Consider the following 20,619-nt stretch of genomic DNA (forward strand, 5'->3'; position numbering starts at 1 on the left):
GCTTCTGCACCTTCAACTTCTATCATTGTTCTATTCCTGGAGGAGAAGGGGAATGTGCTGCAGATCATCCACTCTTCAGGTTAACAAGGGAAGTGTTCCCCCAGGTGACTCCTGCCAGACCCATGAAATGCTATAGCTTGTAGAGGTAGCCACTTCATCTCACAAAGCAAAGGGACATACGATCAGACATCCCCCTATTCATTACCCCATCATACTCTATTGCTGGTCACTGACATGTGGGAAGTGTTTCAACCAGTGGGTTGGCCTGAGATTCATACAAATGTGTGGTATATACAAAGAGTTTAACACTTGGTAACTAGGTCCTAGCACTCACTCTCCCAAGAAGAAACGAAGCCCTTGGCTCTCCATAGTCAGTGGAGTAACTAACACCTGGTGCAAAGAGGGAGTCAAATGGCCCCAGACCACAGTGGCAGTGTCTTGTATGCAGTTGAAACAGGAGTTGGTGCATTTCTGGATTTACAGGTTTGTTCTTTCTTCAGTGTACCTGGAACTCCCTGTTCCACACGGGCCTCAAAAGGGGAGCAAACTCCATAGATTAAATATCTACATGGCACTGCCACAAAGTATTTCCAGGGTGGATACGCTGGACACAATTCGTCCACGGCATGACTCTACTGAAGTCAGAGCAGTTATGCATGGATGAATTTGGACTGCTAGGTTTTCTAATGCTCCAATTCAGTAAAGTACTTCAGCACATGCTTAACATTAAGCTTGTGCTTAAATCCCATTGCAATCAAGCAATATGGATGCTCATATGCTTAAATATTTTGCTGAATTGGAGCCCAAGTGAGTTTCTCTGACAACCAGGATGTAACCTTTGGCATCAGTGAGGTCAAAATTGTCTTCAGTGTTGCATGAAGGCTAGATTAGCAGAGGTACTGGCTGCCTGGGACAATCAGGACCAGTCTAGGTCTTCTCAGTTAATAACGGACCAAATCATATTGCAGGTTTAGCAGTTCTTGCAGTGCTTTCTACAGAGCAGCAACGGGGCTGGCTCTCCTTGACGAATGAGGAAAAGCCCTTCCTGGAGTTTCCAATAGCAGAACCCAAAAAACCATCAGGCCTTACCTTGCCTTGTAGAAATGAGAGCAAGAAGAGAGAGGATTTAAGAAAAGGAAACCCTTTGGGGTTAAAGCAGTGACAAAGTCATACGAAATCTGCAGGAAAGAAATGTCTAACTACTTGCTGTCATAAAGTTCTCAGATACCACGGTGAAGAGTGGAGATAAAAACAAAGACAAACAAACACATAAATAAATAATCCCTAGCTCTTCTACAGTACTTAGCATCCGTAGCTCTAATCATAGAATCATAGAATATCAGGGTTGGAAGGGACCTCAAGAGGTCATCTAGTCCAACCCCCTGCTCAAAGCAGGACCAATTCCCAACTAAAACATCCCAGCCAGGGCTTTGTCAAGCCAGGCCTTAAAAACCTCCAAGGAAGGAGACTCCACCGCCTCCCTAGGTAACGCATTCCAGTGTTTCACCACCCTCCTAGTGAAATAGTTTTTCCTAATATCCAACCTGGACCTCCCCCACTGCAACTTGAGACCATTGCTCCTTGTTCTGTCATCTGCCACCACTGAGAACAGCCGAGCTCCATCCTCTTTGGAACCCCCCTTCAGGTAGTTGAAGGCTGCTATCAAATCCCCCCTCATTCTTCTCTTCTGGAGACTAAACAATCCCAGTTCCCTCAGCCTCTCCTCATAAGTCATTTGCTCCAGACCCCTAATCATTTTTGTTACCCTCCGTTGGACTCTTTCCAATTTTTCCACATCCTTCTTGTAGTGTGGGGCCCAAAACTGGACACAGTATTCCAGATGAGGCCTCACCAATGTCGAATAAAGGGGAACGATCACGTTCCTCGATCTGCTGGCAATGCCCCTACTTATACAGCCCAAAATGCCGTTAGCCTTCTTGGCAACAAGAGCACACCGTTGACTCATATCCAGCTTCTCGTCCACTGTGACCCCTAGGTCCTTTTCTGCAGAACTGCTACCTAGCCATTCAGTCCCTAGTCTGTAGCAGTGCATGGGATTCTTCCGTCCTAAGTGCAGGACTCTGCACTTGTCCTTGTTGAACCTCATCAGGTTTTTTTCGGCCCAATCCTCTAATTTGTCTAGGTCCCTCTGTATCCGATCCCTACCCTCTAGTGTATCTACCACGCCTCCTAGTTTAGTGTCATCTGCAAACTTGCTGAGAGTGCAGTCCACACCATCCTCCAGATCATTAATAAAGATATTAAACAAAACTGGCCCCAGGATCGACCCTTGGGGCACTCCGCTTGAAACCGGCTGCCAACTAGACATGGAGCCATTGATCACTGCCCGTTGAGCCCGACGATCTAGCCAGCTTTCTATCCACCTTACAGTCCATTCATCCAGCCCATACTTCTTTAACTTGGTGGCAAGAATACTGTGGGAGACCGTATCAAAAGCTTTGCTAAAGTCAAGGAATAACACATCCACTGCTTTCCCCTCATCCACAGAGCCAGTTATCTCATCATAGAAGGCAATTAGGTTAGTCAGGCACGACTTCCCCTTCGTGAATCCATGCTGACTGTTCCTGATCACTTTCCTCTCCTCTAAATGTTTCATAATTGATTCCTTGAGGACCTGCTCCATGATTTTTCCAGGGACTGAGATGAGGCTGACTGGCCTGTAGTTCCCCGGATCCTCCTTCTTCCCTTTTTTAAAGATGGGCACTACATTAGCCTTTTTCCAGTCATCTGGGACCTCCCCCGATCGCCATGAGTTTTCAAAAATAATGGCTAATGGCTCTGCAATCTCACTCGCCAACTCCTTTAGCACCCTCGGATGCAGCGCATCCGGCCCCATGGACTTGTGCACGTCCAGTTTTTCTAAATAGTCCCAAACCACTTCTTTCTCCACAGAGGGCTGGTCACCTTCTCCCCATACTGTACTGCCCAGTGCAGCAATCTGGGAGCTGACCTTGTTCATGAAGACAGAGGCAAAAAAATCATTGAGTACGTTAGCTTTTTCCACATCCTCGGTCACTAGGTTGCCTCCCTCATTCAGTAAGGGGCCCACACTTTCCTTGATTTTCTTCTTGTTGCTAACATACCTGAAGAAACCCTTCTTAGTGCATTACACAGGAGGTCAGTACAAAGGAGGTCAGATTAAGTTCTAGATCACATTCCCAAACACTTGGCAACCAGGCCTCAATCTGAACCCCATCCATGCCAGGGGCATCTTGGGAAATAACAAGAAGCACTTCATGTAACTAGATTACTATCCCCATTGTGCAGATGGCTGAGGGAGAGAGGGAGGAGCCATATGGCTAACTCCACACAGGGAGTGGTTATCTGTAGGCAGAGGGAGTGTGTGACTGACTTGTAGCAAAAGCTGGCATTGTGTGCATAATATCGGCACAGGTTTCCATCATCGGGAGGTGTCGCACAGAAGAAGATAGTCGGAGACAGGTTGTAGCGTCCGATTTTGCAGAATTCATCGATGTCTCGCGGAGCACCAGGCTCAATGGCCACTCGATCGCCTGAATGAGTGAAAGGAGGGTAGGGTGAGACAAGGAGTGTGTGGGCACAGCACCATGTGGAGATCTGAATGCTCAAGAGGGATGCCAAGGAAGGAAGAGATCTACCCTGTTCTTTAAACACCCACTGAAAGACAAAGACTTCCTTTGATGCACTTGAATCTATTTCCCTAATGCCATGCTACGGAGGACGCATCACCCAGCCCCAGGGACCCAGCCATACACATTGTTCATCATTACAGAAGGAAATATAATATGCAAGAGGCAGACAGACACTAAGAGGATGCCGGATCAGTCACATGCAGAGCTACCTACATCTTCCCCTCGGTCTAATCACTGTAAATTGGCTGATTTCCTATTCCCATCAGAAAGCTAGCGTTTGTCACAGAGTATCACTGAGTGGTTTCTGAGATCTCCTGCAATTAGGAACTAAACGGAATCACCATGCAGGATCTGTTGGCAAATGTTCAATTTTAATGGCAATCACTGTACTTGCTCTCCAGACTGACAGTTATGATGGGGAGGGAGGCTGGACTCCTGGTAAGGACCTGGAAGCGCATGTAGGAGTCAGGAGATCAGTATCCAAAATACATAGAGCACAAAATCCCCTTACTCCCATGTGGGAGAGCTCCACATTGCCTGATCAATCCTCGGACAGCTCAGAGTGGCAAAGGGGCAGTTGTTCACCTGCTCCACAGTCAGGTTTTCTGAGATTCATAAAACATCCAAAATGCTTCCAGCCCTTTTCACTCAGCACCAGAAAGCCAATAATTGGGCAAATCTCTCAGTGAGGCTGTGGTCATCTCTCTAGCTCAGAGGTCCCCCTCAGGATGTCCAGGCAGATAGAGGGCCCTTTGGTCATTACTATTGTTTATTAATTACAGAGCGGCATCAGCGTACTCAGCACTGCACAGAACGCAGAGAAAGATTTAGTCCCTGCCCCATAGATCTAACTCTGGGGCCAAACTCTGCTCTGTGTTACACCTATTTACATCTGGAATCACTCTAATGAAGCTAACAGTTACCCTAGATTTACAGTGGTGTAAATGAGAAATAATGCACCACATTTCTTAGTAAGCCAGCACCTAACCGTCAATGCGAGATGTCCTCAACTTCTGGAGCATGTACACACAGCAAAAGGAAGTTATGATACACCTCTACCTCGATATAACGCTGTCCTCGGGAGCCAAAAAACCTTACCGCGTTATAGGTGAAACCGCGTTATACTGAACTTGCTTTGATCCACTGGAGTGAGCAGCCCTGCCCCCCTGGAGCACTGCTTTACCACGTTATATCCGAATTCGTGTTATATTGGGTCGCGTTATATCGAGGTAGAGGTGTATTGAGTTAACTGGCTCAATAAAAGGGTTTACAAGCAGCAAGAGTGTCTCACATGCATGGTCTACAAAGGCTTTATGGTCTCGCTTGGATTGCACATTTAACACGTATCCTTTAAATACACAACAGGGCATGTGCAATATTCAAATCATATTAGCATTCTCCAAAAGGTCAAAGCAAGTGATTCCTAAGAAGTGCCATGAAGTCAGATATCCAAAGTGAGTAATGGATGGCAGTGAGCCTTGTCGTTTGTGAGGGGACAGTGTTGGACAAATCACAACAGATCTCAATCTGCCCAATGTACTGTGCAGTAAAGCAGGGACAGGAGACAAAACCCAAGAGGAGCTGTTTTTATTGTAACATCTTACTCTAGGTTTGATTTTCAATAAAAGAGAGACAGATTTGGCTTGGAAGGGCTGGTGGTTGGTTAGGAGGATTTGTGCAAGGGGTGAAGAGAGTAGTGAACCAACAGATAAAGGACAACAGCTGTGTTTTAGGTAGATATAGGTGCAAACCATAACACTGGAACCCAGCTCTGGCTCCTAAACCCCAAGTCCAGTGGTGCTGGGACCTGCACACCAGTTTTAACCCCATATAAAGGCAGAGTAATTTATGAAATTCAAATGCAAGTTAAGATTTTCATCTAAGGCTTTTTCTGGTCCCCATTATCATAGTACCCCAGCATCTCACAATCTTTAACATACTGATTTTCCCAACACCCCTGTGAGATAGGGGGTGCTATTATCCCCACTTTACAAAAGGGGAACAGAGGCAAAAGGAGATTAAGTGACTTGCCCAAGATCACCCAAGAAGTCTAGCGTAGCAGGGGACTGAGCCCAGGAGTGCTGAGTTCCAAGTTGGCACTCACATCACTGGACCATGTTCCTCCTCTTTTTATCACTCCTAAACTGAAGGTTTTGGCTTAGGCTTCTCTGGTTTGCAGGATTCCTAATGTTTCATCAATGCACAATGAACATTTACTATTTCCTAGCAGGCTACCCTCTCAACCTCATCACAACAGAGAAAGTACATATCAGGCAACCGTCCACAAGATTCAAGGAAGCTGCTCACCTGGCTTCAGATGGGTTACTGATGACCCCACTTTGATGACGGTTCCGGATGCCTCATGCCCTAACACCATGGGCTTCTTTATGATAAAGTCCCCAATTCTACCATTCTGCCAATAGTGGACATCAGACCCACAGATCCCGACCGAATGCATCCTCAGCAGCACCTCTGGCAAAGAAAGAAAGAGGCATAAACCAGAGACCAACTGCATCAGAACAGAATTAGGCCAATGCTGAGAGCACTTTTGAAAATCTCATTCTAATGTTTATCACTAGAAAATATACTAGTGGACAATCCTGCACTAGCCCTGGGGGTGGACTACACAAGTTTCAATAGGTTTTCCATCATCTTCTTCCCTCTATTTCTTTACCTTCCTAATCCGTTCACCATCATTTACTAACATGTTTCATAGTATCACATTTGCAATTACATCCTATAGGATAGTCAACATTTATGAGCTACTTACTGAAATCTGAATATTCTAGATAAGAACCTAAAACTTCCAAGAGCTTAAAATAAAATACATATCTTGTAAATGAAGGCAAATGTAATCTAAGAGGAGAGCTCAAGTCTGGGTGCCAAATGTGACCTTTGATTAAATATGATTCACAGAACTTCTGGCTACTTGAATAATTTTCAGTTAGAATGGTGTATTAGGCACTTGAACGCAGCAATAAAGCATATATACTTCAGGGTTAGGGTAATCAGATTATCAAGATGAAACTATGTTTAGTGTTTCCGATCACATGATAAGCAGCCTGAGGCATCAAAATCCCAATGGAATTTCCATTTTACAAGCTTGTTATCTGAATGAGGCTAGAATGGAGTTTCTAGCTAATTTTTCCTTCTCCAGTTTCTATGGGCCCAATCCTGAGAAGTGCAGATCATTTCCAACTCCCATCAGCACCCCTTTGTGATATTGTTCTCTTTCAGAGGAAGGTAATATGAAGCTCACAAACACTGCTGGTTATTTAGATGTTATTAAAATGACCTAGTCTCTCGCCCAACTTTATTTACACCTTCTTCCTTCTCAGTGCAAGTCCCATCCACTTACACTTCAGCAGAGTGGATGCAGGTAGGTCTAAAGGAAGAGAACTAATTTTCCAGACCTTATGCATCATTTCTCAATAGGACCCTCAGGATTGTGTCTTTCATAAGTTGTTATTGTTCCCAGATCTTGTTAACCTAAAACATAGGGAGAGGGCATTAGCTAACGCCACATACATTTCAGATTTCACCCCCATTCCGTCTCAAATGGATGCAATATTTGACCTGCTCCACCTACATGCTCCTTTTGGGGCAATGTTATATGTTATCATAGACACTATAGTTGGTTTGCAGCGGGAGATCAGCGAAGGGTAAATAGAGAATTTAGAAAGAAATTACACTCATAAAGAAAACCACAAGGTAGAAGGCAGGCAGTCACTCTAGAGACCTACCATTGGGACCTGGTTCTGGGACCGAACGATTTTCCTATAGGGAAACAAACAAAAAGCATTCAGTTTGCATGAAAATTTGGGGCTGCTTTCTGAGAAATCCCTAGAATTTTCTCCAGTATATAAGTAATTACAGTAGTGGGATCACGTCTTATACACCAAACGTCCCTAGAATGGAACAGGACTTGTGGTTTCAGTTAAGCACCTTATCCCATGATCTGAAAACAAACTCATCTTCTGAAACCAAACTGGCTTTTGACCCAGATATTCACAGTAAAGCAACAACTTATAAAGACAGTCAGGATTAAATATCCCTTTCTAAATGCCTATTCTCACGCCCTTGTCTTGTAATGCTATTATTGCTGGAATAGCTGTTCCTTGAGATTGTTATATGAATGAGGCATTATAAAACTTGAATCATTGACAATGGGGAAAACCCATGGAAGGGAAAAACACAACAAAAATTCCATGTGGCTGAGGGCAAGAACACCATCTTTTCCCCCACAAGTGGATATAATGGGAGCATTATAGAAGCAGGGTACAGTGGCTATTTAACAGTGTGGAGCCTGAGGATCCCAGGAAAATGAGCATTACACAGCTAGTTTGTCATACATAGAAGGGCTCAGCTACAACCCCGGGTCACATTGCACACCAATAAAAGGTCATCTATATGTTTGCAGGACTTTTACCTCTTCTCTCTATATTTATGTACTTACATGGTTCCCCAACATTGTGGTATCTGAGCTCCTCCCAAGTATTCAAAGAAAAAAGAATAAGTCCTTCGGATTTCACTACACAAGGAGGTTAAACAAAATGTCCAAGTACAAAAATAAACACTGTGCTTTCAAACCCCTATGACTGTCTCTGTTCACAGGATTGGGGAGCTAGTGTATAATGGGGAGGAAAAGTGGATTTCTGAGTTCTCAACAGGTTTGCTGCAAAGTTTCTTCCTAACTTTAAAAATGAAAGTGGGGTGGTTGCATTGTCTTTTCAAGACAGCCCAACTCCCAGTTGAAAGACTCCTATTTACTGAAATGGAAACTGAATTGGTCCTTCGCTGGGACTCACGTAAACGCTGTATAATCTGCTTGCTTAGAAGTTATTTCGTTATCAAAGTCATACATTGTGTCCTACACCTAATTACCCCCATACATAAACCTGGGCGTTGGACCTTTGAACACAGATATTCTTTCTTAAAGAATTTACAATTTAAAAACTTAATAAACACTAAACTCAATATTTGACATCACTATCACAGTAGGAAAGCAAACATTAAAGTGAAGAGAATTATGTTGTGTTCAGTTTGATTTCACCTCACTACGTTTATCTTTTGCTGCACCTTTCTCCAAAGATGATTTAAATGTTTAGTCAATAAGCAAATATTACTTTGGATTGAAGAAGTGGATGGTCTTGTTATATGGTCCACAGAGCATCAGCTACAGCAGTCATGTAGAGATTACCACAACAGGGCACCAGAGACACCAGATTTACCACCCATTTTAGGGAAATATTGTAGTATCTCTGATATCTCTGTGAGGCAAATGCTGACTTTTTAGTGGAGCCACTGCACTACACTTCAATATAGAGTCTCAATCCCAGCAGTGCTTTTGAACCCACCCTGCTGTCTTTGCTTTCCTTGACTCTTTAATAGTGTAGGGCATAAAGCTCGGGGAAGCATGAGATTTGATTAGTGTGATTTAGTGACTGTAAAGTCAAATAAACATGGTGGGCCTGATGCTCATTTGCATCAAGGTCCCTTAACACAGTCAGAGTGATTTAAAAGTGAATAAGTGTAAATGTGAATCAGGTCCAATGTGCATGGGGACAGGGAAGTGGGTGGAGGGGCAGGGTCAAGACTCAAGGAGAGGGACGGTTGGACCGAAAGAGTCTGTCTTCCACTCCTTAAAACGTATCTTGTTGTACAATACTGCAGCTAGACAAATAGTTACAAAGCATGTATTCTATTGGGAAGTTAATGGTAGAAAGGTAAGTGAGGAGTCATTCGATTCATAAAAATCTATAGAATCATAATTTCAATGGTGCCACCTTCTGAGGCATGGCAGGGGGACACACTGCCTCCCAGCTCCAGGTCCTCTGGTTGGTGGAAATTTTGATAACACAAAGTTGTCCTAAGTGGGTCAAGAGGGTTGTCATTTGAGAGCCCTTTCTCCCATGAACACAATGGTGGTAGTAGCAAACACGACAAACTTAGAACAATTATGTAGATATATATATGAGAAATATTTTAAAATCATTTTTTTAAATTATACTTTAACACGCCCATGTCAAACATGCAGCTCTCATAAAGCTAAATTGTGGCCCTCCACTGACAGTACTATGTTACCAGTTCATGCTCAGAAATATAATACCTGATTTTTTTTTAATGTGACAGATTACTATAAATGGAAGGAGTGCCTCCAGTTGTGCCATCATCAGCAAAAAAAGAGAAATGGTTCAGTGGTACTGATTATTAGCTTTATTGTGCCAAAAGAGTTGTAATGGGGCACTGGTTAAGACATCAGCATCAGACAGAAGCTACTGGAATCCATTCACAAATGGCATACTCATAATTACATAACATAATTAATTACAATCCCAAAGTAATTTATTACAGAATCCTCATTTTTACTTTGGTCTCGATGATTTTTAGGCACAATGAGGAGACAAAGAGTTCCAACTAGCAGTGAATCTTTGGAGAATACCATCATGGAGGACCTGGTTAAACACAATGCTCAGTGGCACCTTACAAGCTATAACAAGTGCACCCATAAACTGAATTTGGTATGTTTGGAGAGGAAGTACGTTGAGCATCAGGAAAAGCTGAAGATGCCAGGACAAATGACAGCTGTGGGTGAGACTTGCCTTACACTATTTCCCATGGAATACATTTCAAGAAGAACATCTGCTTCTTCTGCAGTAAGCCAGAAGCCCAAAGGCATCCTCTAAGAGTCTAAGCACAGTTTCAACACGAAAAACAGGTGAAAAACTGTATGAAGCAGTCACTGTTAGCAAGAACGTTGCATGGAAAGTAAAGTAAAATGAGTACACTGACCCCAAAGATGCCTATGCATATGACATTGTGTATCACATCAAGTGCTACACCAAGAACATAGGTAACATGTTGCATCTAAAGGTCAAAGCAACAGAAACAAATAATGATACTACTACTACTGCAAACTACATGACTAAACTGGATTTCATAAAATACCTTGCAGAGACTCTAATGAATGGGAAAGTCATGGCAATGGCTGATACAGAGACTAAGTACAGAGAGAATATGTGCTTTGAACGGGATTGAAGAGGAACAAATGCTTAGCAGACAGGCTCTTAAAGCACTTACTAAAGATGAACTGTGGGATATGGACAAAGTTTTTAGCAATCCTATTCACAGAAATGAATCACAGGGCATATCGTTAAAATCTGCAAAAGACATGGTGCTACCAAAAGTGGAAGAAAGCACTGATGTCAACAGTTCAACAGAACACTGTTTACAGCCACTAAATTTTTACAGAAAAGCATTTTGTATTGCAGCACATGGGAATTTCAGGGGAATGCCAAACCTGAAGAAATAATACCATGTGACCGGTACTACTTCTTTAAATGGTGCATTGGTGGTCACAGTGACATCAGCACCAGATCTTTCATGACCATCCAGAACTCCATCAAACTTCTAATTCAACATTAAGCTTGGGTGGAATGACCTCCCCCAAAGAAACCAAGCACCATCTAGACTCATTAGGTGCTGCTAAATGCCAAGAAAGGGCAATTTTAAAGCTACAGGATAAACTTACTCACACTGGCAAACCATTCTCCTATGATGGACCAGAACTCATTAATATCATGACAAAAGCAGTCGTCAGTGATGAGACAGCTAAAGATGTCAACTGAATGGATACTTTGGGTCATGACTTGTATCAAGCCTTCAAAACCCAAAGAATTATCCAAGGCTCCATCAATCAAGAAGCATTCCTCAAATGCAAAGACGACAGTCAAAGTGAAGGTGGCAGGGACTATTACAGAGCTAACCAGACAAGTCATCACTTGTTTGTCTCCTGGTTGTGTCCAGATCTCAGTGTCATATTGACCTACATGAGACTTTGGAAAGTATGAGTTCTCTGTGGTATCATAACTGATGTCTGAATGTGATGGAGCAATGCATGTGTGCTAGGTGAAAACCAAACTTATGCACATCTTGCATGGTCTTCCTAAGCCAGCACCTATTGATGTGACTGGTATCTTATCCCAGCCAAGGTCTTTCAGAGTAGCAATCACAGATGGTATGGTTGAGGTACAAGCTCTCGACAAACCAGAAACTGTTAATACCTGCCAAGATTTGGCCTACAGAGAAAATGCTGGACCTATAACGAAGTCCACCTCATGTTTGACACATATGTGTAGGCATCTATTACAAATATTACCAGAAAGAATAGACTCCATGGTATTGCACCTGTCCAATACAAAATTATTGACTCCACAAACATTTCCAGTGTCACAATGAAGAAGCTACTGTCCCATACTTGCACAAAGCATGAGTTAACCACACATTGCAGGAAAAACATTACAGCATGCAAAGAATTGCTCAAAGAATTTCATTGTCACATGGCGTAATGAAACTTCTGCCTCGCACTTTTCAGTGGAGTTTCTTTGTAATTCCTAAGACTTCTGCAAATTCTGCTTCTGTGCCTGCTGCTGGGGAACAGAATCACTGTATATCCCTCTGAGATGTGTTCCTATCTCCTAGACCATTAAAAGATGCCACACTGCCAGGTTTTCACACCCTTTCAGGATGGAAGACAAAATTTCCTTTCTGGAAGGCATCTGATTCAGCCTCCGAAGACTCTCTCGCACTGAAGGTGCTTGGAATGGCTGAGACAGTCATTGATGAGATCATAAATGCACTGGAGGTGTTCATATGTCAAATTTACTATTTGAGATCAACATTACAACACTTGCAGACCTACATTGTTAGCTGTTTTCCAAGGATCAGACAAATGGAGAAAAATTGCCATGAAGAGGTTCATGTTTTTACCTGCTACCGAGAAGATAAAACCATCAAGCAAAGGAATGGCTCCAGGATGATTGAACACATCCAAAAGTACCCTCTCCTATCAAGCATGAATGGGTTTTTCCAGTTACACATGAAATACAATGCATTCTCAAATCAATCCTAATCAAATGGTCATGTGCAAAAACCAGACGCTCGCCACCATGCAAATGATTGGCCAGCAGCCTGCCTTGTATGGTGATGTGTGAGTGTGGCGCAGATGAGGATCAGTATGTGTTACAATTTAATTTAATTTTTATTTATTTTTAAACATTTTCTTGAATATATATCTTCGTAAGTGTTCTAGGTTTGTCATGTTTGGTACCATTGTGTTTGGGGGGGGGGGGGGGGGGAAAAGGGCTTTCAAATGAAACCCAACTGAATCCTTTTCTGACAACCCTGCATTATCAAAATTTCCACCAACCGGAGGACCTGAAGCTGGGAGCCAGGAGATGGGGCAGTGAGTCCTCCCTACCACAATGCACAGCATGACACCATTGAAATTATGATTCTGTTAGAATTTTATTAATCAAATAATGCCTCACTTACCTTTCTATCACTAACTTGCCCATGGAATGAGATTTTACTACATCAGTGTTCTCAGACTAAAATGCTCGCCTGCCTGTGCATATCTCACAAGCATTGCACTGCCATTCATTGTTAAAATATGCAGTAAATGATTAACACTGCATATGGACAGTATGTGGCCAAATTCTGCCTGTTGATATTAATGAAGCTCAATGGGGTGTGCATCTGGGCACAACTCGCTCTATGTAATTTTTAGTGCCCAGAACTTTATTTCTGACACAGATTTCTTCAGTCCAAGGCATTTTGTCCCACTCAGGACACAGCCAGAGTGAATTGGAAGCTTTTAAAGAAAGCCTTTTTTGAGTTATCCACATGCATAGAAAGCATCTAATAAATGTGTGAATTGGTGAAACAAAATTTTTACAACCTCAGCTTTTTTTTTTTTTTTTTTTTTAGAAAAGTTCTGTGTGAAAATAGGAGCTTGCAATATGTATAAAAGATAATGAAGCTCACAATGTTGGAAGTGGAGTATCTAAGAGCATCCTAAAAAACATGCACCCATTTGTTCATTAGGGAGCTCAAAGAAGAACGACAAGAATGATCTTGAGTCCAGAAAAACTCTCATATGGAGAAAGACTGAAGAGATTGGGACTGTTACTTTAGAGAGGAGACAAATAAGAGGGGACATGATAATGATTGTGATAAAGGGGATTTTCAATTAAATTAAAAACCGGCAAATTTAAAATTGATAAAAGCATGTAAATACTATACAAATATAACATATAAATATTATTTATTATTTGTATTATCATAGCACCTAGGAGTCCCAGTAGTGGATCAGGACCCCATTGTGCAGGAGATTTTTTCAAACAAAGAAAAACAGACTCTGGAACTCACTGCCACAGGAAGTTATTAAGGTCAAGAACTTAATGAGATTCAAAAAGGGATTGGACACGTATATGAATAATAAGAATATCCAGTTATTACAGTTAATGCTAACAAATATTTTGAACGGAATATTAAACCCCATGTTTCAGGGCTTAAGCCAATCTCCAACTATTAGAAATTATGAGGTGATCCAAAGTGGGCACCACTTGGCCTTAGTCAGAGTCAGAATACTGGGCTAGATGGACCTTTGGTGTGATCTAGTATGGCAATTCCTATGTTTCTATTTAGAAAACTGTACATTATATGTGTATGAGATGCACATTATTATAAATGTTGCTTTTTAATACTGTTTTGGCAGATGTTACTGCTATCTCAAATGTGGCTGTGAGCCACGCATTGTATGTAACACTGCTCATGTGGACACACTCTGTTTGAGCTGCACTGGAGCGATAAAAATAAACTGAGCCACACAGGTGACCAAAGTCCATATTTAATCACAAGCACCTGCCAGATCAAAACTATTTTCTATGGCTACCTCACTGCTTATCAAAGTTCATTAAACACAGGCCTTGATTTTTAGAAGTGGCCTCTTATTTGGCATCTTCCAAATTTGCAAATGCAAATACCTGTACACACAACAGATGTCTAACTACCTGACTGCAGCCAGAAAGTTGGAGTACAAAACTCCATGTACAAAAACATGAAAGTAAAGAAAATCAGGCCGATAGTGTGCAAGTTTGGGTCAGTTCTGTCACTCTGTCATTCCTAACTGTTAGCCATGTTCACATGAGCTGTTAAAATGTACACCATGAAATGTTGTTTATCTTTTCTCTTGCTTCCCAGCAGCACCTTCTGGCACAGGAATATGTACTGAACTGTATGGCTTCCAAAGCCCTCCCCACCACACACCAACAAATGCAATACAGACAAACAGGATGTTAGCAATGTTCTTCTTTGCCAGAACCTGTATGATAGGGATGCCCACACTTTGCCAGCGGAGGCTCATGCTAGCAACTTGCTGGATCCTGAGAACTGCGCAGAATTTGGGTAAAACAGAGAAGACTGCAGGGCTAGTTTGTCACTCTGAAGTCTAGTGTGGTGAAACTTCTCCAGCGTCATTTCCCTGCCATCTCTTGTCTGATCGCTTCCACTCCTTTGGGAGTGCCCCTACCCTGCCAAATAGAGCTTCAGCAGTGCCAAACCCTGTCTCCCCAGCTAACCCACTGAGCCCTACGATCCTCACTCCCTGCCAAACTCAGGGGCAAAGGGAGCTTCCATTCCACTTCTGGCCTGCGAGGGCCCTAGTCCTCTGAATTGTGAGGAGCTACAAAACAGCCTTGCCAACGACCAGAAAGATTCCAAACCTCCCTTCATTTAATTCTAGTAGGTCATTTGATACTGTGTCACATGAAGTCACCGCATAAATTAATGCCAACTGGCCTGGACAGAAATAGTCATGTGTATTCAAAACAGGTTGAAGGACAGTAACAACAGGCAATAATTAACAGCAATGGACATAGCTGGAGTAGATCTGGGTTAGGCTGAGTCTTATTAAACAGCATCATCAATGATCTGACACTTCATTAGATGTAATATGCAAAAACCCTGAAGAAAGCAATATAAACAATTGGGGAGCTGGAGGAAAAATAAAAAGAGTTAACTGCTTAGCTAAGCAATGACTGGGAAGAGGGGTAGCGGAGACATGATAAGAGTACACTGATATTTGAGGGAAAGGAATTATTTAGTGTGTTACAGGGGGATCTAAGTAGGAAGAATGGGATGAAATTAACTAAAGATGAATTTAAGCCAAATACCAGAAGCTTCCTGCCAGAAAGATGTATTAGATGTGAAAACATTTCCATAGATAAGAGTTGGGAGCCTCACCATGTGGAACATAGAAATCCAGATTGGCAAAAACTCCAGAAATGCCTGAAACTTCTATGATCCAGGCAGTGTCCTGGGCTGCAAACTCACAGAAACTCCCTGAGTGCCCCCCCATCCCCTGAACCCCAAGAGCTATGACACACCCCCTCCAATCCCTTGACCCCAGAGGGCCGCGATCCACCCCAATCCCATCAGGGCTGTGACCCCACAACAACGCCCGAGGGCTGGGATCCCCTCCCCCCCCAGCCGCCTCTCGCTGTGCGGGGCGGGCCGGGGCGGCCCGGCCGTACCAGGCGCAGGTCCCCGGCGCGATGTACCACCACCGACAGGTTCTCGGCGCCTTGTTCCGCCATCCTCCCTCGGCCAGCCGGGGCGGGGCCGCTCGCGGCGCTTCCTCCCTCAGCAACGGCCGCTGCCCGCGCGCAGGTGCACAGGCCGCGCGGCGGGGAGTCCGGGGGTGAGCGGCGGTCGGCTCCTCGGCCGCTTTGTGCAGTTCCTGGGCTGCAGCCGCTGCACCCGTCTGCGGCCAGAGGGACTTTAGCCGGGTCCAAGGGCCGGCGGCTGGCAGGACCCGGGGGGGCGGGGAGCGGCCGGGTCTCACAGTCCAAACTGCAGCTAGCCTGGCGGGAGTCAGCGCTGCCTGGGGGGCACGAGGGAGGGGCCCCGCCCCCATGAAGCCGCGCAAGGCCAGAGGGTGGCAAGGTCTTGAAGGGGGTGGCTGGGCCCCAGCGCAGGGCCTTGAAGGGGTGGCAGGCCTGGGGGTGGCTGGGCCCCAGCGCAGGGCCTTGAAGGGGGTGGGTAGGCCTGGGGCATTGTGGGGAGAGGGCAGCTATTCAAGCTTCTCTTTCTTGTCCCACTGTGTGACACGCCCCCCCGCTACGTTGTGGAGGAAGAATCTGAGTGCTTCTGCACATAGATGGGAATACATTTTAATAACCAAAACTGGGTTGAAAAAAAGTGGTACCAGGTGGAGGGCAGTAGCCTGGTAAGGAGGCCACCAGGTAACTGCTCACTGTCATTTGTTCCCCCCCAACCCCCCCAAACCACTGAACACCAGAAAGGCACCAGAACCACCATCTGCTCCAAAGTTGCACAGATGATGGAAATTATACATGTAATGCAAATAGGTGAGAGCTACACATGGCTACTGAAAAACCTGGCTGAACTAAGTTGTAACAGCCCCTTCCAAGCAGTGCAGCTGTGTGTTACCCTTTACAAATATCTGGAACTGCAGATTGCCAAAGTGAAGAGAATAAAAATAATGCATTGGTCTATATAATATGAAGCCATGTTAGAAAAAATATAATCGGTGTGAAAACATAGTCCAAACTAACTTTTAACACTGTGCCACCTGCGTAGTAAAATGTTATGTATTATTATTAGCCTGTTGTTGTTATTACTGTAGTAGGAGTATCTTTATATAGTATTTCCGTATAGTCTAAGAAAAAATGGGACTAAATAAGGTCTGTTGTGTGCCATGGTAGAGAGATGGAATATTTTACTGCTGGAAACATTTCAAATTGGTTTTTGTTTTGTTTTTATAGGGAACCTTATTTCATAGGTTCTATGTTACATTCTAAATTTTTTTTTAGTCAGAATGGATTTTTAACATCATTTTCCCTTTTCTTTACCAAGAAACGTATAGCAAGGCCCTACTTCTACTTGTTAGAAAAGGAAGTGATAAAGGAGCTTCATCATTACATGTACATCTTTATTTCACAGGCCTGGAATTGCTGGTTGCTTGTTAAGATCAAACAGTTGCTGTTATTTTAAACAGTGTATTGTTAACACAAATGTAGAGCTACAAAAGTTTCGCAACATTTCTGTTGGCATATGCTTACTTACTTCCTTGTTTAGTTTAATAACAGATTTTTTTCCTTTGCAATCCTAAAAACTGCTGTTCAGAACTAGCAATGAACCAGCCGATATGGTAAATGGGTATAAAGAACTATTGAAATTTCAATGGCTTAACCAAGAACCATGAAGAACGCCACCGCATGCTATCAACAACTATTTTTTCTTACATAACTGATGTCAGCAGGTGCCAGTGGAACAAAGACATAAGATCATTCATGGTCAGTTTCTTACAGCATTTATGTTGACATCTGTTAAACCATCAGTGGGCAAAAACCTGAACCAGTAACTTTGATAATAAAACACATCTAAAGCACACCTGTATAGTAGTTTTTAAAATGTATTTAATATATTCAGATATTTACACATTTCTGAAACAAATAAAATACAGTAAAAGTGCAAAGGTAAGCAAAACAGTAAATATTCTGCTATGAAAATAGAAATTCATTTGCACAGTGAATCATCCAAACTGGAACATCAAGCAGTACATGAATGATCCACACAGATCAGTTGATCTTAGAAGCCATCTGTGGTTCTATAAGTGTTTGTAGCATGTGAATGTAGTTGGTGGAGAGGCCTTGATTGGAATCTAGATATAGAATAATTTCCCACTTCAGAAAAACAAGCACTAAGATTCAGTGAAAATAGTGTACATTTGTGGGGGTCCTTCACCATAATGTCTGGTTTTATGCCAAACTTGTGCACATTTGAAGTGTATCCAGGTAACTTAACTGGGCGAATCATAAATGGGCTGAAAACTGTTAACATCAGTTTTGGTGACATTCTCTAGGGAAACTAGTAAGCAGAAAGCCCTCAATTATAGTATCAGCTAGCTAGTTGTTCAAGAGATGCTTCATGTCTTCAACATTACTGTAAATGTTCTGTACATGAACACTCATGGATGGACAACCTGTTGAGGATTTCCACAGAATTTGTATAGCTTTTTTGTTGTTTTGGGAGACCACGACGACTGCAGTGCTCTGGGATCAAACTTGTCCAGTTCAAAGGAAGACAAACCTTTCCCCTTGGGAACACGTTTACCTCGACTTGTCCCCTTTTCATGTTTTCCCCCTGCTTTGATGTTTTTCTTTGCAGCATCAACTCTGATTTCACTCATCAGAGGGGAATCCGATGCTGCCAATGTGTGGAGTTCATCCTTTTGTCATGTTTTTTTCCTTCCAGGTTTGCTTTTTCTTGCATTCATCCTGAGTTTTTTCAGAGCGCACACTGCCTTTTTTGCATTTAGACTTTTACCTCTGGACTTTCATGCTGCCGATATGTGGCAACATGTTTCAACTGGGAATAATTTCACCACATACTCCTTTGCGCATAATCCTCTGATTAAAAAGCAGCTGGACTGTGATTGTAGAAATACACAGTTAGACCTTCCATGGTCTTTGATTTGTGATCATCTCTTTTGATCCAAACACATGTTCTGTGTTACACTACCCCCTATATAAAGGACACAATCTTGTCTACAGGCATGTAATCAGCTGGGAATTCCATATGATCTGGATTTCACTGTTCGTCTGCATGCTTGGGTAAGAGATGCAGGAAGTAGAAAGTCAACACCATTTTGTCCATGTTCACTTCCTTCAGCCTAGTTAGCCTACTCAGTGCAGAATTCAAATTTTGATTGGTTTTTGTAATTCCACTGGTTTACCTATCTCTTTCTTCCAATAGCCATCTGCCAGTCTTTGACACAATGACCTTTCTGAGTTTCTGATCAAAATGATTGAGAAAGGATGCACACCATTTTACCTTTAGTTTTTCCAATTCCCCAAATTCCTCTTCATTCTCATAGTTTAATAGCTGAAGAACATTGTTGTCATAAACTTTCCTGGCAGCTTTCCCTCCTTCCTCGGCTAAACACAGAATTGCACATCTTTTATTATATGATTCCAGCAAATCGCTTGTGTATAACTCAGCATTTCCTTTAGCTTATACAATAGCTGCTTCTCTGTCTCTTACCGTTGAACTGTTGCTGACATGGGATATGCATTTTGCTAGAAATGAAAAGAACTTCTCATACACGTGTTGTCAGCTTGTCATGAATCAGTGCAGTCATAGGAATTGCTGGATTTTCTTCAAAAAATGTTAAGGAGGAGACATAAAAGTCCCTTATCTGAAATTTTGTATCATGTGAAAGAAGAGTAGTTGGCTTCAACCTCCTCAAAAAGCCTGATAATTTCTGGAAGAGCCAAAGTTACAGAGATTGCAGGGACCAGCGAGTACTGACACACCCATCCTTTCAGGCGGTCATGAAGCTTAAGCCTCATACACAGCATGTAAATCATTGTGGCTGATTTTTGTTGTGTATTTTTGGGCAGCATCACTGTCATATGGGTAGATGAAGCATTAGCTTGTGTTATTTGTCACTGGTAAATTTTAGACAGGCATGTTTCTACTCTATAGCTTTGAACAGTACAGAGGCATTGTACAAGCATGATATCTCAAGGAATATTTTCTCATATACCCATGGGGCACACATACTTTGTGTTTCCATGCTTCCGTCAATAATTTCATATCCATATCTGTGAAACATAACTTAATCTGTATTGATCAGTCTTCAAAAATATGTCTTCTTTACCAGAGGATCCCCACACTTGGCAAAAGATCTTTCCTTTTGTGGTTCCATTTGTATTGATTGCACCTCCAGTCATCTTTTTTATTCTTTTGTCCTTCATCAATATATATGAACAGCTGTACATTTTTTGGTTTAGAAGCTGGGAGAGTTGATATTTTTTCTTTTATAGGATTTCTTAAAATATCCAGTGCTACTTATGGTGAAAGTGGTCCCAGTTTATTCATATAAACATGCGGTTCTCAACCTTTCCAGACTACTGTACCCCTTTCAGGAGTCTGATTTGTCTTGTGTACCCCAAGTTTCACCTCACTTAAAAACTACTTGCTTACAAAATCAGACAAAAATACAAAAATGTCACAGCCATACTATTACTGAAAAATTGCTCACTTTCTCATTTTTACCATATAATTACAAATCAATTGGAATATAAATATTGTACTTACATTTCAGTGTATGCCATAT

At 42.6% G+C, this 20,619-nt stretch overlaps 1 protein-coding gene across 2 annotated transcripts in view; it reads right to left on the reverse strand.

Moving 5' to 3' along the window:
- Positions 1 to 16,354, reverse strand: part of SORD (sorbitol dehydrogenase) — a 42,824-nt gene extending 26,470 nt beyond the window's left edge. The window contains exons 1-4 of one of the 2 annotated variants that reach the window (XM_005280939.5): positions 16,007 to 16,354; positions 7,376 to 7,409; positions 5,940 to 6,104; positions 3,374 to 3,533 (exon numbers count right to left, since the gene is read on the reverse strand). In XM_005280939.5, coding sequence (XP_005280996.1) covers positions 3,374 to 3,533; positions 5,940 to 6,104; positions 7,376 to 7,409; positions 16,007 to 16,069 — 422 coding nt within the window. In that variant the 5' untranslated portion in view covers positions 16,070 to 16,354. Of the gene's footprint in view, positions 1 to 3,373; positions 3,534 to 5,939; positions 6,105 to 6,990; positions 7,123 to 7,375; positions 7,410 to 16,006 lie in introns of those variants that run through there. The other variant, XM_042851646.2, reaches the window with a different exon arrangement.
- Between the last annotated feature and the right edge of the window lie 4,265 nt (positions 16,355 to 20,619).

Source organism: Chrysemys picta, chromosome 10 (genome assembly GCF_011386835.1).
Source record: "Chrysemys picta bellii isolate R12L10 chromosome 10, ASM1138683v2, whole genome shotgun sequence".
NCBI classification, from domain to species: Eukaryota; Metazoa; Chordata; order Testudines; family Emydidae; genus Chrysemys; species Chrysemys picta.